Source organism: Kalmanozyma brasiliensis (genome assembly GCF_000497045.1).
Source record: "Kalmanozyma brasiliensis GHG001 unplaced genomic scaffold PSEUBRA_SCAF12, whole genome shotgun sequence".
NCBI classification, from domain to species: domain Eukaryota; kingdom Fungi; phylum Basidiomycota; class Ustilaginomycetes; order Ustilaginales; genus Kalmanozyma; species Kalmanozyma brasiliensis.
The window spans coordinates 349,749-374,377 of record NW_015961951.1 but is presented as its reverse complement, the minus strand read 5'-3'; the positions used below and the strand labels follow the sequence as shown (position 1 = coordinate 374,377).

At 58.3% G+C, this 24,629-nt stretch overlaps 8 protein-coding genes across 8 annotated transcripts; 5 read left to right on the top strand and 3 right to left on the bottom strand.

Moving 5' to 3' along the window:
- Positions 1-352: 352 nt before the first annotated feature.
- On the top strand, positions 353-1,921 carry PSEUBRA_001178 (WW domain protein; the record flags this gene model as incomplete). The annotated part of the gene is made up of 1 exon (XM_059464534.1): positions 353-1,921. One exon carries the CDS (start codon positions 353-355, stop codon positions 1,919-1,921), a length of 1,569 nt encoding a protein of 522 aa, XP_059320883.1.
- Positions 1,922-2,053: 132 nt separating this feature from the next.
- On the bottom strand, positions 2,054-2,993 carry PSEUBRA_001177 (Oligosaccharide biosynthesis protein Alg14-like protein; the record flags this gene model as incomplete). The annotated part of the gene is made up of 2 exons (XM_016434435.1): positions 2,054-2,251; positions 2,340-2,993. 2 exons carry the CDS (start codon positions 2,991-2,993, stop codon positions 2,054-2,056), a joined length of 852 nt encoding a protein of 283 aa, XP_016294212.1.
- A 2,599-nt stretch (positions 2,994-5,592) lies between these two features.
- On the top strand, positions 5,593-8,955 carry PSEUBRA_001176 (Peptidase S16, lon N-terminal; the record flags this gene model as incomplete). Its single annotated transcript, XM_059464533.1, has 1 exon — positions 5,593-8,955. One exon carries the CDS (start codon positions 5,593-5,595, stop codon positions 8,953-8,955), a length of 3,363 nt encoding a protein of 1,120 aa, XP_059321121.1.
- A 580-nt stretch (positions 8,956-9,535) lies between these two features.
- On the top strand, positions 9,536-9,920 carry PSEUBRA_001175 (Glutaredoxin; the record flags this gene model as incomplete). The annotated part of the gene is made up of 2 exons (XM_016434458.2): positions 9,536-9,715; positions 9,792-9,920. The coding sequence occupies 2 exons, from the start codon at positions 9,536-9,538 to the stop codon at positions 9,918-9,920; spliced, it is 309 nt and encodes a 102-aa protein (XP_016294211.2).
- Positions 9,921-11,388: 1,468 nt separating this feature from the next.
- On the top strand, positions 11,389-14,976 carry PSEUBRA_001174 (uncharacterized protein; the record flags this gene model as incomplete). Its single annotated transcript, XM_059464532.1, has 2 exons — positions 11,389-13,098; positions 13,198-14,976. The coding sequence occupies 2 exons, from the start codon at positions 11,389-11,391 to the stop codon at positions 14,974-14,976; spliced, it is 3,489 nt and encodes a 1,162-aa protein (XP_059320882.1).
- A 370-nt stretch (positions 14,977-15,346) lies between these two features.
- On the bottom strand, positions 15,347-17,055 carry PSEUBRA_001173 (Protein kinase domain protein; the record flags this gene model as incomplete). Its single annotated transcript, XM_016434440.1, has 2 exons — positions 15,347-15,363; positions 15,450-17,055. 2 exons carry the CDS (start codon positions 17,053-17,055, stop codon positions 15,347-15,349), a joined length of 1,623 nt encoding a protein of 540 aa, XP_016294209.1.
- A 1,744-nt stretch (positions 17,056-18,799) lies between these two features.
- Positions 18,800-20,749, top strand: PSEUBRA_001172 (Pre-mRNA splicing Prp18-interacting factor; the record flags this gene model as incomplete). The annotated part of the gene is made up of 1 exon (XM_016434449.1): positions 18,800-20,749. One exon carries the CDS (start codon positions 18,800-18,802, stop codon positions 20,747-20,749), a length of 1,950 nt encoding a protein of 649 aa, XP_016294208.1.
- A 2,786-nt stretch (positions 20,750-23,535) lies between these two features.
- Positions 23,536-24,465, bottom strand: PSEUBRA_001171 (Nucleotide-binding, alpha-beta plait; the record flags this gene model as incomplete). Its single annotated transcript, XM_016434433.1, has 1 exon — positions 23,536-24,465. The coding sequence occupies one exon, from the start codon at positions 24,463-24,465 to the stop codon at positions 23,536-23,538; it is 930 nt and encodes a 309-aa protein (XP_016294207.1).
- Between the last annotated feature and the right edge of the window lie 164 nt (positions 24,466-24,629).

Genomic DNA, 24,629 nt, shown 5'->3' with positions numbered 1-24,629 from the left:
CACCCAATCCCACGCCCGAATTCCGAGAAGAGCCAGCCAGCCAAAGTGACAGAACTCGAGAAGAAAAGAAGGGCAGAGAGCAGCAGCAGCCCAAAATGAAGCAGGAAAAGGGAGCATTTCTCATCTCTGGACGACGCGTCTGCCGTGCCTGATGCTGCAGTTGACTGTGATTGCATTCAGGCACGAGCACCGATAGGGTCTTCCGCAAGTCCTTGCAGCAAAGTGAGCCGGAACGTCGTTGAACGCCTGCTGGGCTTGTACTACCACCATCTTCATCTGTCATCGGATCATAGACGCAGCTTGCACGCCTGCTCGCTGTCTTTTCATCTCCCAGACATAGACGGGATCGAGCATGCTGGACGACGAAGAAGCCATCGACTATGGCGAGGACGAGCTTGTAGCACCGGTCGCTGGTCAGGATGAGGTGAGCCTCACTTTGGACGATGCGGCACAAGCGGACGAGGGCTCTGCGGAAGGGACTCCGGAGAAGGAGGAGGAGGCAACACTTCAAGAAGCCAAAATTGCGGAGGCGGCCGAGGATGCTGTGGGATCGTCGGGTACTCCCGATGAGGCTGCCGCTGGCGCCGACGAGGCAGGTGCTGCAGCTGTGACTGCCGACAAAGAGCAAGCATTGGATGCCGCCGCCAAAGATGCTAGGATCGCCGACAAGACGGACTCGGATACCCCTAGGACCACGGAAGGCGACCGCCGTAGAGGTACAGACGACCGAAAGAGGGACGACAGCGACGATCTCGCCCCCGGCTGGAGGGCCATCAAGTCACGCTCGTCTGACGGCGAGGTCTACTACTACAACGAGAGGTCGGGCGAGAGCAGCTGGACCAAACCTACCGTTGGCAGTCAGTCTCGCGATCGAGCGCCGCAACAAGGCTCCAGGTCGGCGGCCGATGCCAAGACGGGCTCTGGCTCTGGCTCAGGTGCGGAGCAATCAAAGAAGAAAAAGAAGAACAAGAAGAAGCGCGCGAGGGACGTTGCAAGGGCGGATGCGGCTGCTGCAGCAGTGTCTGCGCAGCGAGGACGCGACGGTCGCGATCGAGGCCAGGACAACGGCAGACAGAGGCAACAGGATTCGGGTCGGAAGGATGACTCGTCCAGGGCCAAAGAAGATGCGAAAGTGGAGCAAGGATTCAGCATCAAAGGTTCAGCTCAGCGTCAGTCGGACCCGGTCGATTCGAAGCAGCAGCAGCAAGGCAATCAGAAATCAACTGACTCCCAGCAAAGGCAAGGCGAAGCAGGAGGGAAGCGCAAGAGAGGCAACGGCGGGCAAGAGAATGCACAGGGACGTGCCAGAGGCGAGTCGAACCAACAAGCTTCGAATCGCGATGCCAAGGCCGACGACGGAAAGCGACCGCGCACCGACCGAGACGATCGCCGCAAGGATGGTCGATGGGGCGATGACACTCCTCGCGACAGGCTGACGGGTGACTCCTGGCGACCCAGCGGTGACGGTGCAAGAGGCGCATCGCGATATGCCGATGAAGCTCGACGAGATGACAGGCGTGATCCTCCGCGTGATCGCCAGCGAGACGCCGCACCGAGAGATGCAGACACCAGAGACCGGGATCGCGATCGTAGGGACGATCGTGGTCGGGACCGAGAGCGCGAACGAGAACGAGAGCGCGAGCGCGAGCGTGTTCAGGATCAAAGACAAGCACCTCGAAAAGACGCACCACGCTCTGACTCAAACAAGCCGACAACAGGCAACGCAAGCGACGCCCGCGCCCAGTCAGACAGTAGAGGAAACGCCGAAAGGAATGGAAACCGGAATGATAGAGACGCGAGGGATGGGAAAGGGCATCAGCAGCGACAGGCAGGGCCCAAGGGACAGCCGCGCGATCTCAGCTCGATCAACTCGACAGGCTCACAGAACAAGCGACAGTGGGGAGGAGCCGCTTCCAGCTGAGCGTCCAAGAGCAGACATGCTCCAACTAATTTGGCAATCTGAAGTGCTCGTTCTAATCTTCAACGACGTCTGGCTGCGATGTCTGGCTGCTCGTCTGCCAGAGCAGCGTGGAATGGCTATATTGTCATAGAGTCAGACGAGCCAGCCCGAATAGAAGGTGTTGGACGTCGCCTTCGCCCTCGCCTCTTGTGTGACTTTCGATGCGTCTCGCGGCCATTGCAGGATGAAGCGATCCACAAAAGGTCGTATCAACTTGGCAGTGAGCGAGAAGCTCTTGACGCGAGCGAACGATTCGACGTAGACCAGCTTGGGCGAGCGGCGTCCGAGAATCTGCAGCACAGTCGGCAAAGAGCGAGGTAGACCTGAGGTCATGTCAGTGCTGAAACGATGGCAAAGGCTGCTTGAAGCAAACACGTACTCTGAGGAGGTAGACAGCCGCGACAATGGGCACGCAGGTTCCAGGCCCGTTCATGAGGATCACATCGGCCAAAACTCCGTCAGTTTGGCTTCGAACCAGCGGCCGAAGTGCTACGTGATCGATGCAGAACGCGATGCTCCGAGTCAGACTGAATGGCGTGGTGAGAAAGCTTTGATGCACTTCCCTTGCTCGTGGAATTCGGATCACTTTGCTGGCAGGGCTCGGTTGCGGCTTGTCCGATGAGGCAGTGCTTGACGAGAGCTTCCTTTCCAGCTCATTCGCCTTCTCGAGACTGAATCGATCACCTGACGATACGAGGTAGATCCGACGAGTGTAGCGATCCGTCGGAAGCGCCGATACGAGCTGCAGTAGCTCGGTCGTGTGACCGCCTGACCCGAGGAAGACTCCCACGGTGCATTTGTCACTTGCTGTCTTCTTCAGGTCGGTCTGCTGCTGCTTTCGACCTTTCCGGATGGGCAGCACCCACCATACCCGAAGCAGAAGGAGACAGCCGAGCAAGAAGGTGATCGCAATGTAGCGCAGTGGCGGCAGTGGTGGAATGAGATAGAGGAGAAGGCTCGGCGGCAGAATCTCGTTGATGGGTCGTTGAATGTATAGCTTGCCCGCTTCGTATCTCTCTGCGAGCCTGTCCATCCTTGCTGCTGTGTTGCTATGGCTGATGCGACATGACGACCAGGTCCCTTTTCAGAGAGGCAATGGTCAGATCTTTAGGAGGACACTTGCGGAGGACGCTCAAGCCATGTCGGTCACTTCAGGGTCCAGCGCTCGACGCTGTCCGAGTCCCGTATGGACGACTTTTTTTTGGCCAAAACGTTTGATCCGCTGCCAAGGCACCAAGCTGATCCTTGTCCGAGAAAACCACTCCACGCTATGAGGTGCCAGGCACCACAGATGTATCTAAGACATACAGCTGCGACAAGTGGGACGACTTGCCCATCGGACAATGATAGCCTCAGGGGCGCAAGGGGGAGATTGACGGTCACACATACACGATCTGATGTGAGATGGGCTGATGTTTGGAGAGGGAAGGTCTTGGCTTTCGCTGCACGATCTGCGCGATTGACAGGCGAGGCCAGAAGCAGTCTTGATTCTGAATCAAGGCAGGAGTCGAGATCAAGGCCAGCTGCATCCCTGACCTAAGGAAAGTCTCGGGCCACTGGGCGGAGAATAGAGGAGACAGCCGCCTGCAGCTCGTGTCTATCTTGTGCGCGCTAATCCGAGCTTTGGGGAGAGGTCGAGAGAGACAAAGGGAGCAGGAGACCGCGGTGTGATGGTAGAGACCCTGAGACCGAGCCATCTGCCTTTTTGTCGTTGCTAATTTTGATTTAAAATTCCGAAATAAAAGCAATTTACGCTCGCTCGCGTGTTCGATGGCCAACGCCCTGCCGTCCAAATCGGCGGTGGGCGAAAAAGAGTCGCCTGCAGCTTTCGACCCCTCCTCGGCATGTCAGGCCGCGATACAACCGCTGCCTCCATCAGATGAAGCTTGACACTTCGGATGACTTTTGCACTACCGCTGTGATTGAAAAAGGCTGTCACATTCAAGGCAGCTTGCGTGCTGGTGGGAGGTGATGGGCAGAAACTCGAACGGTGGAAGGGAGCAAATCCGACAAGCCGAGGAGAGAAGTGGAGCGAAATTAGGTTAGCCAAGCTCAGACAAAGGAGCCACGCCTGATTATGCTAAGCAGCGCCAGAACGAGCGAGCCAGGTGAGCAAGCCAGCCTGCCAACCCTTCCGTCGATTCGATCTGCTCTCTCAGTCGGAAGCCATCCTACGACTACACTCATCGCCATCGGATGCTTGTGATCGTTTCGATTGACGTCTGCCATTGCTTTCGGACCATGCGAAGAAGCCTATGTTATGTGTTTGACGTCGAGGAGGTGGGCTGACTATCTGCCGCTGCTGCTTGCAAAGCAAATTTCGACTGGAAGCTGCACACTGCAATGCCCTGCAGCTTATTTGCAAAGCGCGCTGCGCTGCTCAAGGAAGCGGATTTTCGTAATTTGAGCCCAGTGACCGCATAATCATCCGCCGTCGGCTTTGCCCAGGCAGTGTCGTGATTTATGCGCGCGCACAGCGCCTGAGCAGTCTGGCTACTCTAAATTTCGCCGCCTGCTGCTGCTGCTGCTGGGCTGTGGTGCTGCTTAGCTTTGCTTCGCTTTCAAGCTGACGAGATGCTGCTGCTAGCTGTCTCGCCCCTCACGCTGTCTGGCCGTCTCGCCTGCTCCACCACCGCTTTCCCGACCTTACGATATCCAACCGTCATCTCTTTGCCTCTCCCTCACCTATGCCTTCGCTGGCTGCTCACAGAAGGATTTGCTGTCCTCCGCTTCCGCTCGCTTAGCACATCCACGGCCACTTCCATTCGCCTTGCCAGTCTACACTACGCCGCCCAGCGCTTCACCCCTCGACCGGCCACCAACCACACTCGGGGCCTTGGCTAAGCTCGCTCTCGCCTCTCCCTGCTCAGCTCGGCTTCACTCCCTCTTTCCTAGAGACACACACCTCACCCACTAGCAGAGCTGGTCCAGCCTTGACGTTCGTCCCTCGATCATTCCTCAGCTGCCCAGCCACTTCGACATCGCTTACCACAGCCACGTCTGTGTCGTAAGGGTCGTCGCAACCTGTCATACGCGACCTACGACTTCATCGCATCCCACACCTTGCCGCCATCAACCACCAGCTCAGCAGCCTCCATTGCCATCCTAGTGTCGTCGTCCTCCCCCGACAGCGCTCGCCGTTCGACACATACATACCCGACGCTGTCTTCTGTCAGCACCATCAGATTCTCACGGATTGCATCCTGCAACTACTCGTAGCAGCAAAATCGATCTATTCAGCTGCTTGACCTCCTACGCCATCAGCATCTCCAACACTTTAAATATAGACCGACCTTCCTAGTCAAGCTTCGACCTCAGAGCTTGTTTGCTCGATCGCACTGCGAGCACTCCTCCGCGCCATCATCGCCACCATTGCTGAATAGCACTGCAGCACTCGACATTACCATTACTAAGGGTTTCTTGTTGCCACCAGTCCATCTGCTGATACCCGTCACCTCGGCCGCCCGCCTCTTCACCCCTAGCATGTCGGAATCAGAATGAGCGCGGCCTCGACACAACAATCACACCACACTTTTAGTGGCGGCTGTAGCTCGGGCGACCAATCGCCCACGAGCTCAAGCTGTCACAGCCATATTGTGAGCCCCGTCTCTCCGACCTCTCACGATCATCACATGACATCGCCGCGACAATCCACCTCAGCAACACCTGCGACCGCTTCTACTCTCAGCATGATGGGTCAAGCTGCTCCTACGTCGAGCGACGTTGCACATGCCGCCGGTCAGATCTCGACATCCGCGACACACGCACAGGAAAGGCAAGCTGCCGCCCTTACGTCCTCGTCGACACTCTCGTCTGCCACACAAGCAGCGCCCGGCTCGTCGCGCTTGCAACAACAGCAACAGGTCCAACTTCGTCTGCCAACTGCTGCGCAACGCCGACGCGCACGCGAACTTGCCACTGTCCTCTTGACCCTCGCCACTTGCCAAGGCTGTCACCGACCTGTGCAAGACCCCGTGACCTTGCCTTGCGGCCATTCGTCGTGTCTCCAATGTATCAAGGATCATGTGCTGCCCCGATCCATTCCCTCCGAGGAGGATGTGCGGCCACTTCCTTGTCTCACTCATCTTCCTCCGCGTCTTCCTCTTAGCCCCATGACCGTACCCTGCCCTGCACAAGGCTGCCCACGCTCCGCTGTTGGACGCGGAATCGGCGTTTGGGCTGGTCATCAGCCTCGATATGGTCTCATCCCCACCTACACAGAAAGGCTTCCGGTAGACTCACAAGACATCGGACCGGGAGCACCGCCTGTCGATGGCTTTGTCATGGGTGTCGCAGACCACCCTCTTCGACTGACCGTCATTGGCCCTCAGACTCGATCCAAAGCACATCTCTTTGCCGTGCCGCCGCAGGGTGTCGAGCCCAACAACGCCAGCGCTCATCACCAGACCGCCACCACTCTTCTGCCATCCTTGGCGACCAGCAACATGCTTCGCACCGACGTCACCCTCAGCAAAGCCGTCGCCATCCTGATGCGATACGCCTCTTCCCCCCTGCCTCGACCTCCTCGTCAGCGACGCAGTCTGCCTGGCTCCAGCGGACCCTCGTCGGGCAGCAGCTCGAGGTCTCGCCATTCTTCCAGGCGTGGCAGCACTGCTCGCGGAACCCAGAGTCATCATGCCTCCGCAACTTCTACACTCGGCCTTCGAGCACGAGCGAGCGCGCGCAGTCAAAGGGCGACGCATGGCAGACAAGGGGCTCGGGCTCAAGCTTCTGCATCTCTGTCCGCTCGTCGCTCCCACCGATCCAGCATGTCGCACGCTGGAATGGGAATCTTCGGTCAGAACGAGTCGGAACTCGAGAGCGGTACCGTCGGAGGTGTGCGTGCCGCCGCCTCGGACTCGGATGACAATTCCACGACCGGGAGCAATCAGGATAGCAGCACCGAAACTGCGCACGAATCGTCCGCCTATCGCGGCCTACCTCGCAGTCTAGCCGCTTACGTCGACGACGAAGCGGCCGGCTGGACTATGCAGGGCGGCGCTGATTTCGAGGGCAGCGAAGAGGAGAACAGCGATCGCTTCTGGCCCGATCGAGTCGGAGGTGCTTACTCGCGACCGCTCGTTTCGAGCAACGCAGGTCGCAGGCGCGGCAAAGCTCATCTGAAGCGCCGTCGTGGACGACCTAGTGACGAGAGCACCTCGGGCGCCAACTCGTCTTCGAAAGACAGTCGATCTCACGGAGACATCAAAGTTGCCAGAGCAGAGCTGGCAGAGCCGTCGGACCAGGCAACTCTGCGTCACTTGGATTCAGGCTGGAGCACGGAAGATTCGACCGCAAGCACCACGCTGCAACGCGCCAACGGCCGTGAAGCATTGGTGGATGCTGTGCGTCGTCGCCGTGCTGCTCAAGCCCACAGCGCAGCCAGCACTGCCAGCGATGCTGACACCGACATCGACAGTCAGCGTCGTGCCATCGAGGCCAAGCACAGTCTAGCCTTGTCCTCCCGAACTGGAGTCAACGGCGAACCGCTCATCCAGTCTGTCGCAACGCTGCACTCGGAGCTTGTCGAGGTGCTGGAGTGCCAGCTCTGCTATTTGCTGCTCTACGATCCTCTCACAACGCCCTGCGGTCACACCTTCTGCAAATCATGCTTTGCCCGCAGTCTCGACCATGGCGATCGGTGCCCACTTTGCCGAGCGGATATGCCCAACTTCTCCTTCTTCCAGGATCATCGTCCCAACACGGCTCTGCTCAAGATTCTCACCTCTGACACCGCCACGTTTTCTGACGATGACGGTATCGACTCAGACTCAACGCAGGAAGCCAAGATGACGGCTACGAGCACCTACGCAGGCATCTCCATCGCTCTAGGCTCCGACGAAGGCGCAGACGCGTCGATGGGTGGAGGTCGTCGAGCTGGTCTCATCGTGGACGACGATCCCGAATCGGCACCCCATCATTACGGGTTCAAGCGCCTCTACGAGCAGCGCAAGACCGCCATCGAGCAGGAGGAGCGCGAAGCTCGATTGTCGACACCGATCTTTGTCTGCACTCTTGCGTTCCCGGGGATGCCCACAATTTTGCACATCTTCGAGCCGCGATACCGGCTCATGGTACGTCGTTGCCTCGAGAGCGGCAATCCGCGATTCGGCATGGTTCTGCCATCCAGGAACAACGGCGGCACAGAAGAGTACGGCACGATGCTGGAGATCAAGTCGGTGCAGATGCTCGCCGATGGACGCAGCATGCTCGAGACCGTGGGCTCGTATCGCTTCCGACTGCTCGAAAAGGGGTCGCTGGACGGCTACACGGTCGGGCGCGTCGAACGAGTGGACGACATCTCGCTCGAGGAAGAGGCCGAGCTGGAACGAGCGGTGCTTGTGCGTCGAACCGAGCTGGAGCGCAAGAAGGCGGCGGAGGCAGTCGAACGCCCGCGAGCCTGTCCCATGGCACCTTCTTCGTCTGCACCTGTGCGAACGCAGCCCAGCAGCGAGGAAGGACAGCCGGCATCCGACGCTGTCTCTGCTCGACCGGACATGCCTAGGGCTGAGAGCGACGCGCTATCCATCTACCGCAATTCGAGCTCAGCTGACACACGCTCTGAGCAGCAATCAGAAGCGCAGCCTATGCAGGCCAGCGGCACGACTGCTTCCCGCAGCAGCGCTGAGCGCGTCGAGCATGATAACGATGACGACAATGCGGATGAAGCCGGCTTGCTCCCGTTCAAGCCTGTTCCTGCGGAGCCATCAATTGAGGAGCTCACCGACATTTGCACCACCTTCATCGAGACTCTCCGCTCTGGCTCAGCACCGTGGCTGCTGTCCCGTCTCAACCACACCTACGGTCCCATGCCCAGTGCTGACGAAGTCGAAAGGCTCGGATACTGGATGGCGCTCGTGATGCCCATCGACGAGCACGAAAAGGCTAAGCTGCTCCCCATCCGCAGTCGCCGACTTCGACTGTGTCTGGTGGTGCACTGGATCGAACAGCTCCGACAGAGCTGGTGGTTCAACAGCGGATGCACTGTCTCCTGATCCCCTAGATCGAATAGAGATGCCACGACGATGAGGACGGTTTCCTTGTGGCCATCAACATACCCTTTGACTGCAACACACGATCTCGCAGCTCTTTTCCCCTATCATCAGATGCTCGAGTAGCATCTCTGTATCTTGGTTTCTTTTCATTATCAGCATTCTCGTTAGTCTTGTTCCTTTCCAATCCATCGCATTCTGTACACGATAACACGAATGGCTGTGAGTGGGCGGCGGCTGACGTTGAATGGATTATAAGGAGTGATGGTGCAAGAGCGGAATTAAGCCGGCCGGCTGAGTGTGGGATTCTCAGGCACCAGAGCAGTGTAGGGCACGCGCCTCCACATTGCAGAAAAGGCGCGGTAAGCAACACCGGCTTTTCGGTGATCCGTCAACGTCACTTCTTGGTCTAAGCTCCATCTCTTCCTTTTTCCTGTCGATCATCCACCACGTTCATAACCGCTTCACACATCTATCGTTCATAGGTGTGTTTCGATTTGCAACCATAGGTTCCGCACTTTCCATCGCATCTTCCGTCCTCGGCAGCAAACCCGCCTGGACTCAACTCGACGACTCGCGCAAGATGGCCGCCAAGCAAGCCGCTGAGAAGCTCATCTCGGAGCACCTCGTTGCTGTGTTCAGCAAGAGCTACTGCCCTTACTGCAGTCAGGCCAAGAGTGTCATCGACAAGCTCGGCCTGGACAAGTCCAAGGTCGGCATCCTCGAACTCGACACCATGGGCTCCGAAGGCTCCGACATCCAGGTAAGCATTCCCGATTTGGAAGCAAAGAAGATGATGAAGCTGACAGAGAAAGTGTTACAATCTGTGTGGTGCACAGGCTTACCTCCAGGAAAAGACCAGCCAGCGAACCGTCCCCAACATCTTCATCAACCAGAAGCATCTCGGTGGCTGCTCCGACTTGCTTGACGCCCAGAAGAGCGGAAAGCTCCAACAGCTCGTCAAGTAAAGTCACCATGTAGATAGGATGACAGGAATCGAGACGTTTTCGAAGTTGCTTTGTTCCCCCCTCTTCTTTGCGAAGAATCTGATTGCGTGACTGAGAAATGACGGCAGGTTCATGGTGGTGAGCAATGCGTTCAGCGCGAGCGTCTGATCGGCGTTCTGCAGTCTCTCGGGGGGTCAAAGTGCCCCAATGTCGCAGGACGAGCTGGGGGTGCAGGCCAGACGCACTGGAAAGAGGACTAGTGCAGACTCGCTCAAGCACGATCCGTGTCCAATATGAAGTGACCGCACGCACCTCCTCAGACATGTATGCATGTTCATGTGATAGTGACCATGACGGTACAACGCGATACTATTATATGAGCGGTCATAGAGCATCGGCAGGGGGCAGTGAAAGCGCACATTTGTTGGCCGCAATGGGACCGAATTGGCAAGGTGCAGCGGCGAGCTCTGTTGCAGACCGAACACGTCTGTTTGTGGCGCTAGCGCGAAGATGCCCTACGCCCTGATCGCCGTTGCCTTGTTCGACTGCTCATGGCCCCCTTGGCGTAGATCGTAACGGGCTGAAAAGTTTCGCCTGAGACCAGAAAGAGGACATTGTGAAAGAACCATAGATGCAAATCTTGCAGGTCACACAACGGCGTGGTCAGGAGTATTGCCCCGCAAGCAAGCTTTGACCCTTGCCATAACTTAGCTTTAGCTGCTCCGGCCAATGCTTTTATGAAGTCACAGGTCTGAAACATGTCAAGTAACAGCACACAGTGGGCGTAGCTATGTTCTAGACCATATCGGTATCAAGGGACATCTAAGCTGACACAGCTTTCGCATCCATTGTACACAGTGCGTCCACTGGCCCCGTGTTCGTCGCTTTCAGTAGGCGGTTCCGGGAAATGAAATCGAGGCCCCGTCCTGCCGGCATGGGCCTGTCGCATGGTCAGATCTTCTGCTTAGACCACCACCTCGGGTCTCTTTCCCCTCGAAACGTGTCGCCCTCTTCCCTTCTGCGTACGAGCCATGATGGATCTGCCGAAGTGTCCGACTCTTACATGTCAGGGCGCGCTCTCACGAAAGCTCGAGACACCGCTATCAGGTTCCGACCTTTCACCCAACGCAAAATCCCGCTCTGGTCCCCCTCGTACGTGATCCTTCGGGCATCGCAATCTCTCGAGTCTTAGCGTTGATCACATGTCGCAGCCTGCTTTCGAAACAATAAGAGCCAGGAGAGCGCTCGACTCTTGACCCGAGCCTCCAGAGCGGCAGCTTTAGCTCAACGCTAAGCAGCATCGTACATAAGGTGGCTACTCTCGAGGCGATATCCACCTTGCCCGCTTGATCTCTTCACCGTCCCTCCTGGCCTGCACTGTCCTTACACCTTCCCCATCTTGACAGCGGAGGATCATCACTGCTCCCCAGCCTTCGTCCCTCGACCTTCTTTTTCTCCTGTTCATCCCTCACTGAACCTTTCGGCCACAATGGACGTTCCCACGTCGCTTCCGGATGCTCTGCCAGACATTGCGCAGGTGCTGCGCAAGTTGAGTCCAGATGCGCCTGGCTTTCCACTCGCCGCCAACGCTTCCGCTCGCGAAATGTTGACGTTTGTTGACGCCCTCGCGCTCAAAATCTACCCCAAGGGCTACTGGCAGCTCACGTGGACCCTCAACGCAATCAACCTGTTTTGTTTCTTCTCGGTTACGCTGGCTCTGCGGACCTACCGATCTCATAAGAGTCCGACTCCCTTCTGGCTGTTCAAGCTCGAACATCGACCGTACCGAGTCAAACGAACGCTCTCTTCGAAAAAGCCTGCAGAAGCACAGAAGCGCGGCGAACAGGCCATACGACTAGGCTCGACGACAACCTCCCCGGGCAAGCTCCAAACAAGCGACCACATGCGTATGGGTCGTTTCATCACGGCCTCTTGCGTCAATTGTCACCTTCTCTTTACCAGCGCATATGTCATCCTGCTCTGTCTCCAGGTCATCGAGAGCTACCTCGCGCGCGGAGCATTCGCAGCTCCTCCGCTTCTCGAACCAGCCTTACTCGACACCTTCATGCTGTTTGCCATCTACTCGACCGCTTATTTCGCAGCGATCGGCTACATCGCTCTACTCCTTCCCAACGTCCCTCCTTGGATGTGGAACAGCACCGTCGTCCTCTACTACGTAGGTGCGGTCGTAATTGGTCTCACCTGCAAATTCAGCATTGCATCGAGTCTGAGCAGGATTAACGCTTTCCGCGTAGGTGTCCATGAAGGATTCGCTCTTCTTCCTGGATTCGACGAACTTCTCAACTATGGCATTCCTCGGGTCGACGAGACCGCGAGAATATTGCTGCTCAACATAGTCAAGGAGGCGTACAAAGAGTCACTGTGCTGCAAAAAGTGGCAGCAGTGCATACACGTACTCGTCGTCTTGAACGGATATACTCTTGCTCTGGGCTATCTGGTCATTCTCGTCTTGCTATCCAGGAGGGTAGCTAAAGAGCTGGCTCAGCTGCGAAAGTCTCCGTCGTCACATTACGTAGACAAAGATGCCGCGCCGATGGACTTTCCTACGGTGGCGGCGTTGCCGTCGGTCGCAGCACGATTCACCATGCCTCTGGGAGCACCACAGACCCCGACCCCGACCTCTCCATGGTCTATAACACACCATCACCGATTCAGCCTACCTCCTTACGGGATGATCAGAACGCCTCCTCCAACGCCCGCACCAACTGGACCTCTTCCCTCTCCTCCTGCCGACGATTCGCAGCCAGCTTCGCGCTCCTCGACGCCCGAATCGCTCGCCTACGAGGTCGGCGACACTCACGGCCGATCACACTCAGTCTTCCATGCCAGACCGGCTTCATTCCCCACACGGAGCGTTCAGGTTGGCAATCTGCTCACCGAGAAGCCAACTCAAGGCCTCTCCTCCCGAGATAGGAAGGGATCGAAGCAAGAAAGTTACGGCGTCTTTCCTGTGCATCAAGATGTTCGTGCGGCTTCTTTGGGCGACATTGACGCCACGAGGCTGCGTCTGGGGCCACGAACACGTAGGGACTCATGCCCGGCCCCATGGGATCTGGATACGCTGCATGGAGATCTTGCCAGCAACGAAGGCTATGCCGCTGTCTGCCGTTTCCTCTTCAATTGCATCATCGACCACGTCATGATCATGCTTCAGTGCTTCGTCTTCGGGACCCACTCAGTAAGTACCCTCAAACTGCTGCTCTGGCGCGAGACAGGTCACTACGGACCACTGACCCGTTCCCGAACTTTGATGCTGATGACCTGTGCCACACAACAGGTCTATTTGCTCTGTGTCTTCACTCGCGACTATCCGAACGATCCTCAAGTAGCCAGCTCGAAGCAAGGCGTGGCCACGATGGTCTCGGCAGTGAGCTTCACGGTCCTCTACTACATCAATTGTCTTAATCTTTTCGCACCTTTCCTGCTCTTCCCCGCATCTCAAGTAAAGCTAGCAACGATGCTTGCCTCTCTCACACTTCCTGAGCATCGACCCGAGGTAGACGTCGAATGTCATGCAGGCGTCTCGCACAGCCAGCTTCAAGGCGCCGGAAGGGAGACCTCGAGGAGAGACTCTGTTCAGTCTCATCGAGTAGCGAGTGGACGGACCAAGGTTGTCCCGGAGCTGAAGCATCAAAATTCTTCGCGGGCGCTCATCAATTCGGCTAGCAAGGAGACAAGCGAGACCTACACAAGCGGCTTGCTTAGCAAACATGCCTCCGAACGGCAATCAAACACTTCGCACCAATCGTCTGCTGGTTCGGCAAGAAACTCCATCATTGGCGACGATCAGGAATCGGTCTGGAACAATGCTCGAAGCGCATACGTATGCGTACCGGCTTTTTCCTCACCGAGACAACATGCGAGGTCGAAGGCGAATCTCCACAAGGACCAGCACCCCAACGAATGCGCAACAGCCGACAAGATCGCGGCTCACGTCGCGGCTGCAGTACGACTTTTCCGTTCGTCTTCCTCCACCAATGTATCTGGACAGGGTCGCAAAGCTTGCGCCGTCCCGGATGGATCGAAGCCTGATATCTCGCACGCGTCGGATACGGTGACCTCGCCGGCATCGACTTTCCGCCCAGCGAGTCTGAGCGAGGAAGAGCCAAAAGCTGGAACAAAATCCTTGGGATGGGCGTTCTCGCCGTTCTCGCGAGACCGCGTCGGGGATACCAAGCCGAGCTCTCTTTCTGCCTGGCGTTTTCCGAAGTCTCGAGACGAAGCAGCGGCCCGGAAGCGCCGACCAGGCTTCGAGACTGACCTGACTCTCGACACGATCAGCGACAGCAATCAAGCGCCAAGAACATCGCCGAGCGCTCAGTTAGTGCTGGACTCGCTCATCTCATCGCACGCTCTACCCATTCGGGGATTCTACTGCCACATGAACGCGGCTGACGAGTCCGCTTCTCAGCGGCATTACGACGTTCACAGCTCGATAGAGTCTGGCTTTTGGACATACGAAGGACCCATTCTTGCGGAGAAGCGTCAGAGCTGCATCAATCAGGCGCACACTTACCAGTATGCTCGAGAGTGTGAAGCCAGAGAGGAGCTCACAAAGCTTCAAGGCGAATCTGACGCAGAAGACTTTGGCACCGTGGGCGAAGCTTCGATGCCGAGAAGGCAGCGTCTCCGGCAGCAGTTTTATTCTCAAGTCGACCAGCGTCGTCGTTCCTCCAGCCCAGCCCCGCAGGCCGGACAGGTGCGTTTGTCTAGCTCCAATCGCCTTGCACCGGGAACACAGGAATGTGGGAACGTACGCAGCATTCGAACAGTTAAGCTCTTCGGCACGGAGCTGCGATCCGACAGCCACACCACAGTCCCAACCATCGTCGCTCAGCCGCCCACCCCGGAGCCTTCCGCGACTCCGTCCTTCAGACCATCTCAGGAGTACGGGCAGGAGACGACCATCTCTCTGCCGTTAACGGTGAGCCCTCTCTCGGCGAGCATCTATCTGGCCGATGAGGACGACGAGCGAGATTTTCGCACCCAAGACGCGGAGCAGAGCGACGACGACGACGACGCTTCGATTGCCTCTAGTACCTTTGGCGGTGCCTAAGCTCTCTTCTCGTTGAGCCACTTCTTTTTTCTCTTCGTATGCCACTTCGTATCCGATCACTTTTGCAGACCTGCCCAACAGCGGCCATATCACATTCGTTTTCACCCGTCCCTTGGGGAATCATCACTTTCGTTTACTTCATCCATTCCTGATCCACTGTGCCGAAGTTGTGATTCGACCGTCTTCCGTGCAACCCGCAATGTCCCTCACTCGCTCTGCGCCGCACAGGTTCTCATGTCGCACATCATCCAAGGTAAGCTTGTCATTGCCACCCTCATCGTCCACGTGAAACCTCGGCCGCCTTTGTCGCTACGAGTAGGGATTGTGTCCGCTCGGCCCACCCGCGCCGTTCCTCGGCGGGCCGTCAGGTCTAGCTGGCAGCGCATGCTGTCTGAACTGCCCCTGTCCCTGCGGCTGTGGATACGGATGAGTTGGCCGTTGCGCGTTCGGATGAGGGAACCTTCCCTGCCCACCTAGCGGTCCGGGGAACGGATGTCGTCCCGGCGCAGGCCGATCCCATCCACTCGCCGGGTCGGGCATCCCTCCGCCATTCGGTGCGTACGCCGGCGCAGGTCTCGCATACGGTCTCCCCTGCTGCTGTTGGGCAGGATACGGCATCTGGCCCATCCCCGGTCTGCCGCCCATCCCCACCCCCGCTCCGCCGACTGGCCCCACCTGCACCGCCGCCGCCGGTGCGACCGCCGGCGCAGGCCGCCACTCCCTCCTCCCCCTATCAATCTCCTTACTATGCTCGTACTTGGGCAAACTGCCCCGGTCAGCCGGATACGGTTTAGTCCAGAACCATTCGTGCTCCAATGCCTCTTGCGCCGTCAACCTCTTCCTCGGATCCAGGACCAGGAGCTTGTCGATCAAATCGGCGCATCCGGGACCGGCGTCGTAGACCGTCCGAAAGTGTTCCTTCACCCGACGGGGGTGATCGCCGAATGCGTGCTGACCTGGGATCTCTGGGTGTGGATCGGGTCTCCCGGTCGGATCGGCATCCTTAACACCCGGCAACGTCGACCATCCTGGAAAACTTGTCTCGTTCGGACTTCCACACAACTTGGCAATAAGCTCCAACTGGTTAATCTCGCTGGTCCCCTTGAACAACGGTTTGCCCATCACCATCTCGGCCAAAATACATCCGATCCCCCACATATCGATCGGAGGTCCATATCGCTTCTCCCCCGCCAACAGCTCGGGTGGACGATACCATCGCGTCACGACCATGTTCGTATACCGATGCGTACCCCCCGTCCAACCTTTGCCCGTCCAACTCTGTCCCGGATCCCGGTACGGTCTTGCCAGACCAAAATCCGCGATCTGCAACTGACCCGTGTTGTTGATCAACAGGTTGGCCGCTTTCATATCTCGATGGAGGATCCGGTTCTTGTGCAAGTACAGCGTTCCTTCGAGCAGCTGTTGCATGTAGAGTTTGATCTGACTGTGCTCCAACCTTATCGAGGGGTTTTCCAGCATACCGTTAAGATCGTGATCCATGTACGGTTCGACCATGTATACGTCGCCCAACTTGCCCCGTTCGGTGGACGGGCGGAAAGCCATATCGATCACCGGAACGATCGATGGGTGATGCAGTTTCTTGAGCAGCTTGATCTCGCGCAACGCCGTGATGGGCAGTCCGTCCTTCGCATCGTGGATCGTCACTTTTTTCAGCGCGACAGAGGTGCCAGTGAGAATCTGACGACCTTTGAGAACTTCCCCGAACGTACCCTGACCGAGCTTGATCGAGATCTCGTAATCGTCGAGCGAGGAGCAGCCGACAAACTTGCGCTGGTGGAGCGGTATGCGTGGTGCGCGAAGCTTGCGTCGCTCGCGACCGGTGAGTGGCGGTGCGTCGGGTAGCTTGCGTGGAAGACACGAGAGACGAACAGAGGGGACGGAAAAGTCGTCCAGCGCATCGCACGTCGCGTCGTAGTTGGCATCTGCTGCGACTGTCGCTGAGGGTGCAGTAGCGGTGGCGGTAGGATGCACGGAACCCGGTCGGCTGCTAGGTGGAGCGGTGTTGGCGACCGACTCGGATCCCACCCGCGAAGGGACCGGCAGGACGGGAGACTGCATGCTATCGATCCTGGGTGGGATGGGTGCGCCAGGTGCCACGTTGTCGGTCTCACCTTCCTTGTCGCTGACAGGGGCGATCGTGGGCGGGACGACCGCGTTGAAGTTTGCTTTGCGCTTCAGCAAGCCAGCGGGCGGAGAGCGCGAGCGAGGACGTTTGAGCGCCGTCGGCTCGGCATCCCGCGAGACAGTGGGTGGAGGTGGACGCTCCGCGTGCGAGAGGAGCGGTGGTGGTGGTGCAGCTCGTCCCATCCGGAATTGAGGTCGTGGGGGTAGTGCTGCTTCACCATGCTTGCCATTCGAGGCTGTGCTGGATGGCTGCGTATCTGGTGGTGTCGGTGACCATCCGGCATATCGCTGCTCTCTCGCCGCGGCGGGTGGAGACGGTACTCTGTCCCGTCCATTCCTCTCGTATGGCCTGTCGCGCGGGTGCTCGCCGCCTCTGTGGTCACCGTACCGCTCATGCTCCCTCGGTCGCTCGCGCTCGCCTCGATCGTTTCGTCGCTCAGATTCCCGCCCCCACTGTCGCTCCGGCCGTCTGTGATCGCTCCAGCTACGGTCGTCACGGCGATCGTCCTCCCAGCCTCGTGCAGGGTCCTGCGGCCCGCGGCCCCAGTCGCGCGAGCTTGCGGCAGGATAGCGGTCGTCCCTGGCACGATGGCTTGGAGCGCCGTTGCCCGCCTCATGACGGGACCTATCGTATTCCCTGCGATCGCCTTGCTGGCGATGGTGTCGGTCGTCGTGATGCGAGTGCGGCGCGGGTTTGCTGTCGTCTCTGCTACTGCGCGGTGGTGAAGGGCTGCGAAGATGGCTCGCGTGCGAAGGAGCAAGAGTTTGAGGTCTCCGTGGCGGTGAGGGTGAGCGTGGCTGGTACGACCCTGGTCGGCGCTGATCCCTCCCCGAAGCTCGCTCGTCGCTCGGCGCGCGAGCCCCAGCTGATGGATGCGGTGGAGTCTTTGGCGGAGGCGGCCTGAATCCTGACCTGGACGAAGATCTCGGAGCATCGTCGATCGCACCTTCTTCCTCCTCATCATCCGCAGGTGGCGCTGTAAACTTGCCGCTCCCTCGACGCTGCACCGTCTGCGGGCGCTGTGCTGCCGGTCGGGATGGCGCTTCTGCTGCTCTTGATGCTCCTGGCTGCATCGGTCTCGTAGGTAGACGGTGTGCGGCGTGCCTGTCCCTATCGAGCTTGATCGGCGAGGACGCCTCCTTTGCTGGCTGCGTTGAGGGCGAAGGGACCACCGAGGCAGAAGCAGACGGTGTGCGACTCGCGACACCAGCTATGCGGATCCCGCCATTGGTATTGGCCGCCGAGTTCTGCGACGAAGAGCCCTGGTCCGAGGACGAATGCTGCATCTTGACGGTCTTGCTAGACGTGGGTCATTGGTGGTTTGACGAAAGGAGCGTGATGCCGTTTCTACGACAGAAACGAACGTGAAGGAGGTCAGAGATCTAGGCGCTGCATAGCGCTGTCCGTCACGGAGGGGTTGGGTGAGAAGATGAAAGCGAGCGTCGACGACATCGACTGCGCCTTTAGCTGTCTGTGCCTTGTGTGCCTCGGAAAGCGCGTCTTCTCGGATCGCGGAGTTTGGAATTTCTCTCGTGTCATTGAATCTGTCGACCTCACAATCTCAGAAAAATCGAGGTGGAGCTGAGCTGAAGTTTCAATGAGACCCTGTCGCTCCCTCCTTCTTCCCCTACTTCCATACCGTCCATCACCGACTCGCACTCGCAGACGTCTGTCACCATGTCGGCACCATCCACATCCGCAGCCGGTGCGGCCAGTAGCGCTGCCCCACCCGGCAAGCTCTCCCGCTCCGAGTTCCGACGCCAAAAGGATCTCGAGGAGGACCGCAAAGCCGGCCGTGCCCCCGCAGAACTCGACGAGGATGGCAACATCATCAACCCGCACGTGCCCTCGTACATGGCCCAGGCACCCTGGTACATGGACACCGGCTCGCGCTCGCTCAAGCACCAGAAGAAGCCGATCGACCCGAACGCCGTCAAGGCGGGCATCAACGACTGGTACCAACGTGGCTCCTCGTCAGTGGGGGACGAGGTGGTGGCAAAGAAGTTCCGCAAGGGTGCGTGTGAGAATTGCGGATCCATGTCGCACAAGACACGGGACTGTCTCGAACGACCTCGCAAAAAGGGAGCGAAGAAGCTCGGCAAGACCCTCGCTGGAGACCACGCGCTGCAAGAAGTGGCAGGGTTGGACTACGCTGCCAAGCGAGATCGGTGGAACGGCTACGACCCCTCATCGCACAAGAAGGTCGTCGAGGAGTTCGAAGCGATTGAAGCCGAACGTCGACGCCTCAAAGAGGAGCAGATCGACAACGCCACCTCGTCCGATCTTAAACACGCCAAGCGTCTTGCGCAGAAACAGTCCAAATCGACCGATCCCGACGCCCTCGATTTCAGCTCGGACGACAGCGACGACAGCGACGACGAAAAGTACGCGGACAAAGCAGACGCGGTGGGGCAGAAGGTCGACAACCGCATGACGATCCGCAACCTCCGCATCCGCGAAGATCGCGCCAAGTACCTGTACAACTTGGATGTCAACTCGGCGTACTACGATCCCAAGACGCGCACGATGCGCGAGGCGCCGAATCCGAACGTTCGGCCCGAGGATGCGGAGTATGCGGGCGACAACTTCGCTCGTGCCCAAGGAAGCGAGAGTGGGGCGTTGGCGAATCTGCAGCTGTTCAGCTGGCAGGCCGAGGCAAGGGGCAACGATCTCAATCTGCAGGCCAACCCAACGGCCAACGAGCAGCAGTTCCGCGAATTCCAACAACGCAAGGAGAAACTGAGGGAGCAAACCAAGGGTAGTATCCTGGACAAGTACGGTGGAGCAGAACACTTTGATGCGTTGCCACGCGAACTGTTGACGGGCCAAACGGAGCAGTATGTGGAGTACAACCAGGCGGGGAAGGTGGTGAAAGGGTTGGACAAGGTGGTGCCCAAGAGCAGGTGGGAGGAAGATGTGCTGGAGAACAACCATACGCAGGTGTGGGGGTCGTGGTTCTACATGGAGGCGGCCGAATGGGGATATGCGTGCTGTCGGAGTCGGGTGTGGAACAGTTATTGTACGGGTGAGGCGGGGATCGAGGCGAGCAAGACGACGTTTGCGCCCAAACCCAGGGCCGAGGTCAAGGAGGTGGTCGAGAAGGAGACGAAGCAGAGCAAGAAGCGCGAGCGCAAGCGGGAGCGGTCCGCCTCGGTCTCTTCGTCACGCTCTCGCTCTCGGTCTGTCACACCGTCAGATGACAGCTCCTCAGACTCTGGAGGGCGTCATCGTCGTCGTCACTCTCGCCGTTCCCATCGTCACCGCTCGCGCTCGCCGCCGTCAAAGTCAACCTACGTCTCGCGCAAGGACCTGGGCAACGGCGACGTCTCCTCGCGTCTCGACCGTTCCGCACTGCAACGAGCGATCGAGGAGGAACGTGCCAAGCAGGACCCGGCGCTGGCCGCCAAGCTGGCCGAGGAGAAGCAGCGGCGCTTCGAAGCGCTACCCGACTGGGTCAAGGATGCGGAGCGCATCAATGCCAAGGTCAACGGCTCCAGGCGCGAAAGGGGAGGGGAGACAGAGGTCACCGAGGAGCAGCTCGAGGCGTACCGCTTGGTCAATCGCGATGGCAAGGGCGGAGTCAGTGAGGATCCCATGGCGAATTATAGGGACGAGGAAGATGTGTGAGGCAGCAGGACGAAGAGCACGGGCAAGGGCGGGACGCGACTATCCTTGGACCTCGCGCACCGGAATGGAATAGCAAAGTCTCAGCATGCCGAGCGTTGGCAAACGCAACCTTTGTGTGGATGTGTGTGATGTCGATTCGCGTCGATGAGGAGAATGCATTGAATGGCAGTAGAAATACAGATGCAGAGAGACAAATGTGTTCGAGAGCAGTGACTAAGTATAGGGCAGAGAGTCTGTTCAGCGCGGTGAATGAAGAAAGGTTTCGCGTCAGCATGCAAAGCTCGTCGGCGAAGCGTCGACGAGGAGTCGTTCCAGCAACAACAACAGCGAGCGAGTCGAGCAACCATCAAAGAGTCAGCATGCCCACACCCAGCTCGACGGCGACGTCCATCGCTCAGCTTGCGCGCGCAAAGCGGTCGAGAATGCGGGGCGTCTCAGATCTCTGTTCTGTAAGTATGCTGCGCAGCGGGCCCATCGACAATCGATGTTCCCTAGCAGTGGTGTAAGCACCAGCTCGCACGTCGTCTCCTATCCCTTTCGCATCTCTTGCGCCAACCCGTAAAAGGTTTGCAGAGCGCAATCCTCCCTTGTTCCGAACGTAAGCCAGTTGCGGTGAAAGTGTCGCACAAGGCGGTTCGCTGTCCGACCCGAGGTACCCGGAGCCTGACTCGCAAAGCTCTGGAGGGAAAGCGAAGCGAGGGCGTCGATGCTTGTCGATGGGTGAAGCAAGGAGGACGACATATGACATAATAAAGGTGAAGAAGGTCGAGACAGCAGCAGTGTGGGTGGGAGCAGCAGCAGCAGAGAATACCGAGCAAAGGAGCCTGCAAGCGACCGAGTGGGAGCAACAGGTCTTTCTAATCGCCTGTTCCCTTATCCCAGAACCAAATCGCTTTGGCCGGGACAAGACGGCAGCCACCCAGAAAGGCAGCCTGCAACAAGGGATTGCAGGCGGCCCCAACGTGGGTCGCCAGAGCACATTGTTGTAGTCGCAGTCGTTTAAACAAAGTTGTCGTCGAAACATAGCAAGCAGGCAAGCAGGTATGAGGGGTCGTTCGGTCGGTCGTAGGAGTCGAGGTCGAGACGTTCAACGGTCCGTAGCATCGCGTTCGCTGGTGCTGTCAGAGCTGATCAGTCGTTCGTTCGATACCGCAAAGATCCTGTCACTCGAGGGGGAGAGGCGCCGCTTGAGGGCATCAGGTCGGGCGACGACGCCAGAAACACCTCGGGGCGAAGGACGCTGGCTTTGAAGCCAAAGCGAAATCCACGCTTGCCGCGATGCTGTAGCGCATTCCATTGTCGCTGTAGACGATTGCATCCAGGGTGGTAGTGAGGGCGTTGGCGCCAGAAACACACGCACCGGACACCGGAGAGTCGATCTGTGAAGTCGGAATGGGGCATCCTGTGCAATCTTTGAGTCGATCGTTTCAACCGGCACGTAGCACTCGGAAGCGAGAGCGGGCTCGAGAAGGCGCGTCAGGAGCCATCCATCGTCGTCGTCGAGAATCGATCTTGCCTTCATGGTCCTTGACGTCAAGAAGCGGGGATCGTTGAGGTCTGCACAGAGGGTGGGTGCACGCCAGTCGAAAGGGTCGGGCGAACAGCCGGTCGAAAGCAAAGTGTCCCGCTACAGCCGGCCCCAGGCTCTCCAGGTGACCTTGCATTAGGTGAAGAATTTTAGGGTCCGAACCAGAACAGCCGGCCGCGGGGACACCTGCCCGACATCGTCACCAAAGTTGTCGCTTGCTTAGAGGTCGTTCAGATCCAACAGCCAATCAATGTCAAAATATCATGGGTGCCGGTCACTGTCATCTTCATCTTCTTCATCGTAGGTCGTAGAGGTCGGTGGTCGTCACGTCGTCATACATCGTTCTTCAGTCTGTACAGAGGTCGTGGTCGAGATATCCGAGTCGAGTTCAGCGCACAAAAGCAAGCTTTCCCAGTCGTTTCATCACTCTCGATCCATCGTGGATGACACCTTGCCTTTGCGCTTTTCTTCGCAAGAGGATCGAGGCACCACCCGACGCTGAATCAACAAGCTTCAAAAGACGCGGAAAGACGATTTTGGGTACCAAACATCGCACACGGCTCTGACTCGACGAGCGGTCAACCCTTCCCCTGGATCTCGACGAAGGAGATCCGGATCGCAGGCCAACCCCGCAGCGCTTTGAGGTCAGAATGACCCTGGGCGCAACCTGTTTCTCATTAGGTTTGCGGTCCACGCCACCGACCGGGGCTGCCGTGCGGCGAAGCTGCCCAATCGACGACGGGATCTCGCCTCGCTGTAGGTGGCTGTCTCCCGTGCTTCCCCCCCTGTCTGGTATCTTTTCTTGATCTAGACAAGGTAGTGAGGGAAACGGAAAGGGGGGCTCGGTCTAGCTGCTTTGTCGGATCTCTGCTGCCACTGCTGCTGCTGCTGCTGTGTATAAGGCATGGGTCGGATGCAATCCGCTTCGAGGCTAAGCTTCCTCCTTCCGACTTCTGAACGGCCCATCGGTGTGGTACGATGCAGCAGCGCAGAAGATGCGAGAAGGACGGGAAACGACATGGAGGCAACTCTATGTGGTGCAAGCGTATCTTGTGCACTGTTTCGTCATCAAGGACGCTGCATCTCGAGACTCTGCCGGCATAGCCTCGTCGCGAAGGGAAGCACTGCCAAGCTGGGAATGGTCGGGGTCTGCGGACGGATCTCTGTGGGAACTGCTCTGATCGCTGTGTTGGCTGAAGAAGGCGACTCACCTGAGATGTCCCTTTATGCTTTTGTTGATGCGGGTCCGAGGGGTCGATTAGTAGAGAACGGAAGCAGCGACCCGGTACCGTCCACCAGTGTCCTGGATGTCGAAGGTTCGAGGAGCAAAGTAGGTGTTGTGCCACCTCCTGACTAGACGCATGGCTTCTGACTGGGTCTCACAGCGCACGATGAAATTGGCGGTAGTAGCATCCGGGTGTGACTTGGGAAGCTTGAGCACACCACCGAGGACAGCGTCGTGGCTACCACCGTAGCCTTTGGAGTCGTGCAGGTATCCGGCATAGGATATCCTCTTTGCACGCCATCGGTCCTGTGGCTTGAGGTCGTAGCGGGGGGCGAGACGCTCCTCCAGACGGGCCTCGAAAGTGTCTTGCGGGATGCCACGCAAGAGGACGAGCTTTCCGGTATCGTACTCGATGAGATCGAAGGGGATCTGATAGTCTGCGGGCCAGTTGCCGTACGCTTTGAGCAAGAAGTCCTTACGTTGCTTGACCGAGCGGAGATTGGCCTTGATCATCTTACCGCCGACGATGCGGCCGTGTGCATCTTCCTCGAACATGCGAGCGCGCATGGTCGCAGAGAAAGAGACGAGCGCTTTGCCGGTGGGCTGAAAGGATCTGGTGTACATGAACTCGATGCGGCCTACGTCGTTGAACGTCTTGGTCTCGCGGGCGAGTGCGCGAATGTCCAGTGGAGTGGCAGTTGTAGGAAGGCCGGTGATAAGGACGTCCTTTTCGCTGACGAGTGTGCGCCGAAGTTGGCCGACAGAGACGTTGTCCGCTTCTGCCCTATCAAGGTAGTCGTCGGGCATGACGAAGCCTTGACCTGCGGGTCGATGTGATGAAGAGGAGAATGGCGCAGTGCGGATGGAGGTCGAAGCGGCGGCGGCGGTGCGCTGAATGCCCGACTTTATCGAGGGCATCAGCGTCCCAGGGCGCAATGCGAGCGGCGCCCTGAGAAGCGCCATGGCGAAGAGAGTCGAGAGGATGCGATGGGAAGGTGATGGTGAACAGGTAGGAGGATGGATGGATGGCGGCTGAGTTCTGCAATGCCACACACGCGCGCCCGCTTTCAGCCAAAATTTAGATTTGAACCCTGGATTGGATCTTGGGCAGATCGGGCTCCACCTCG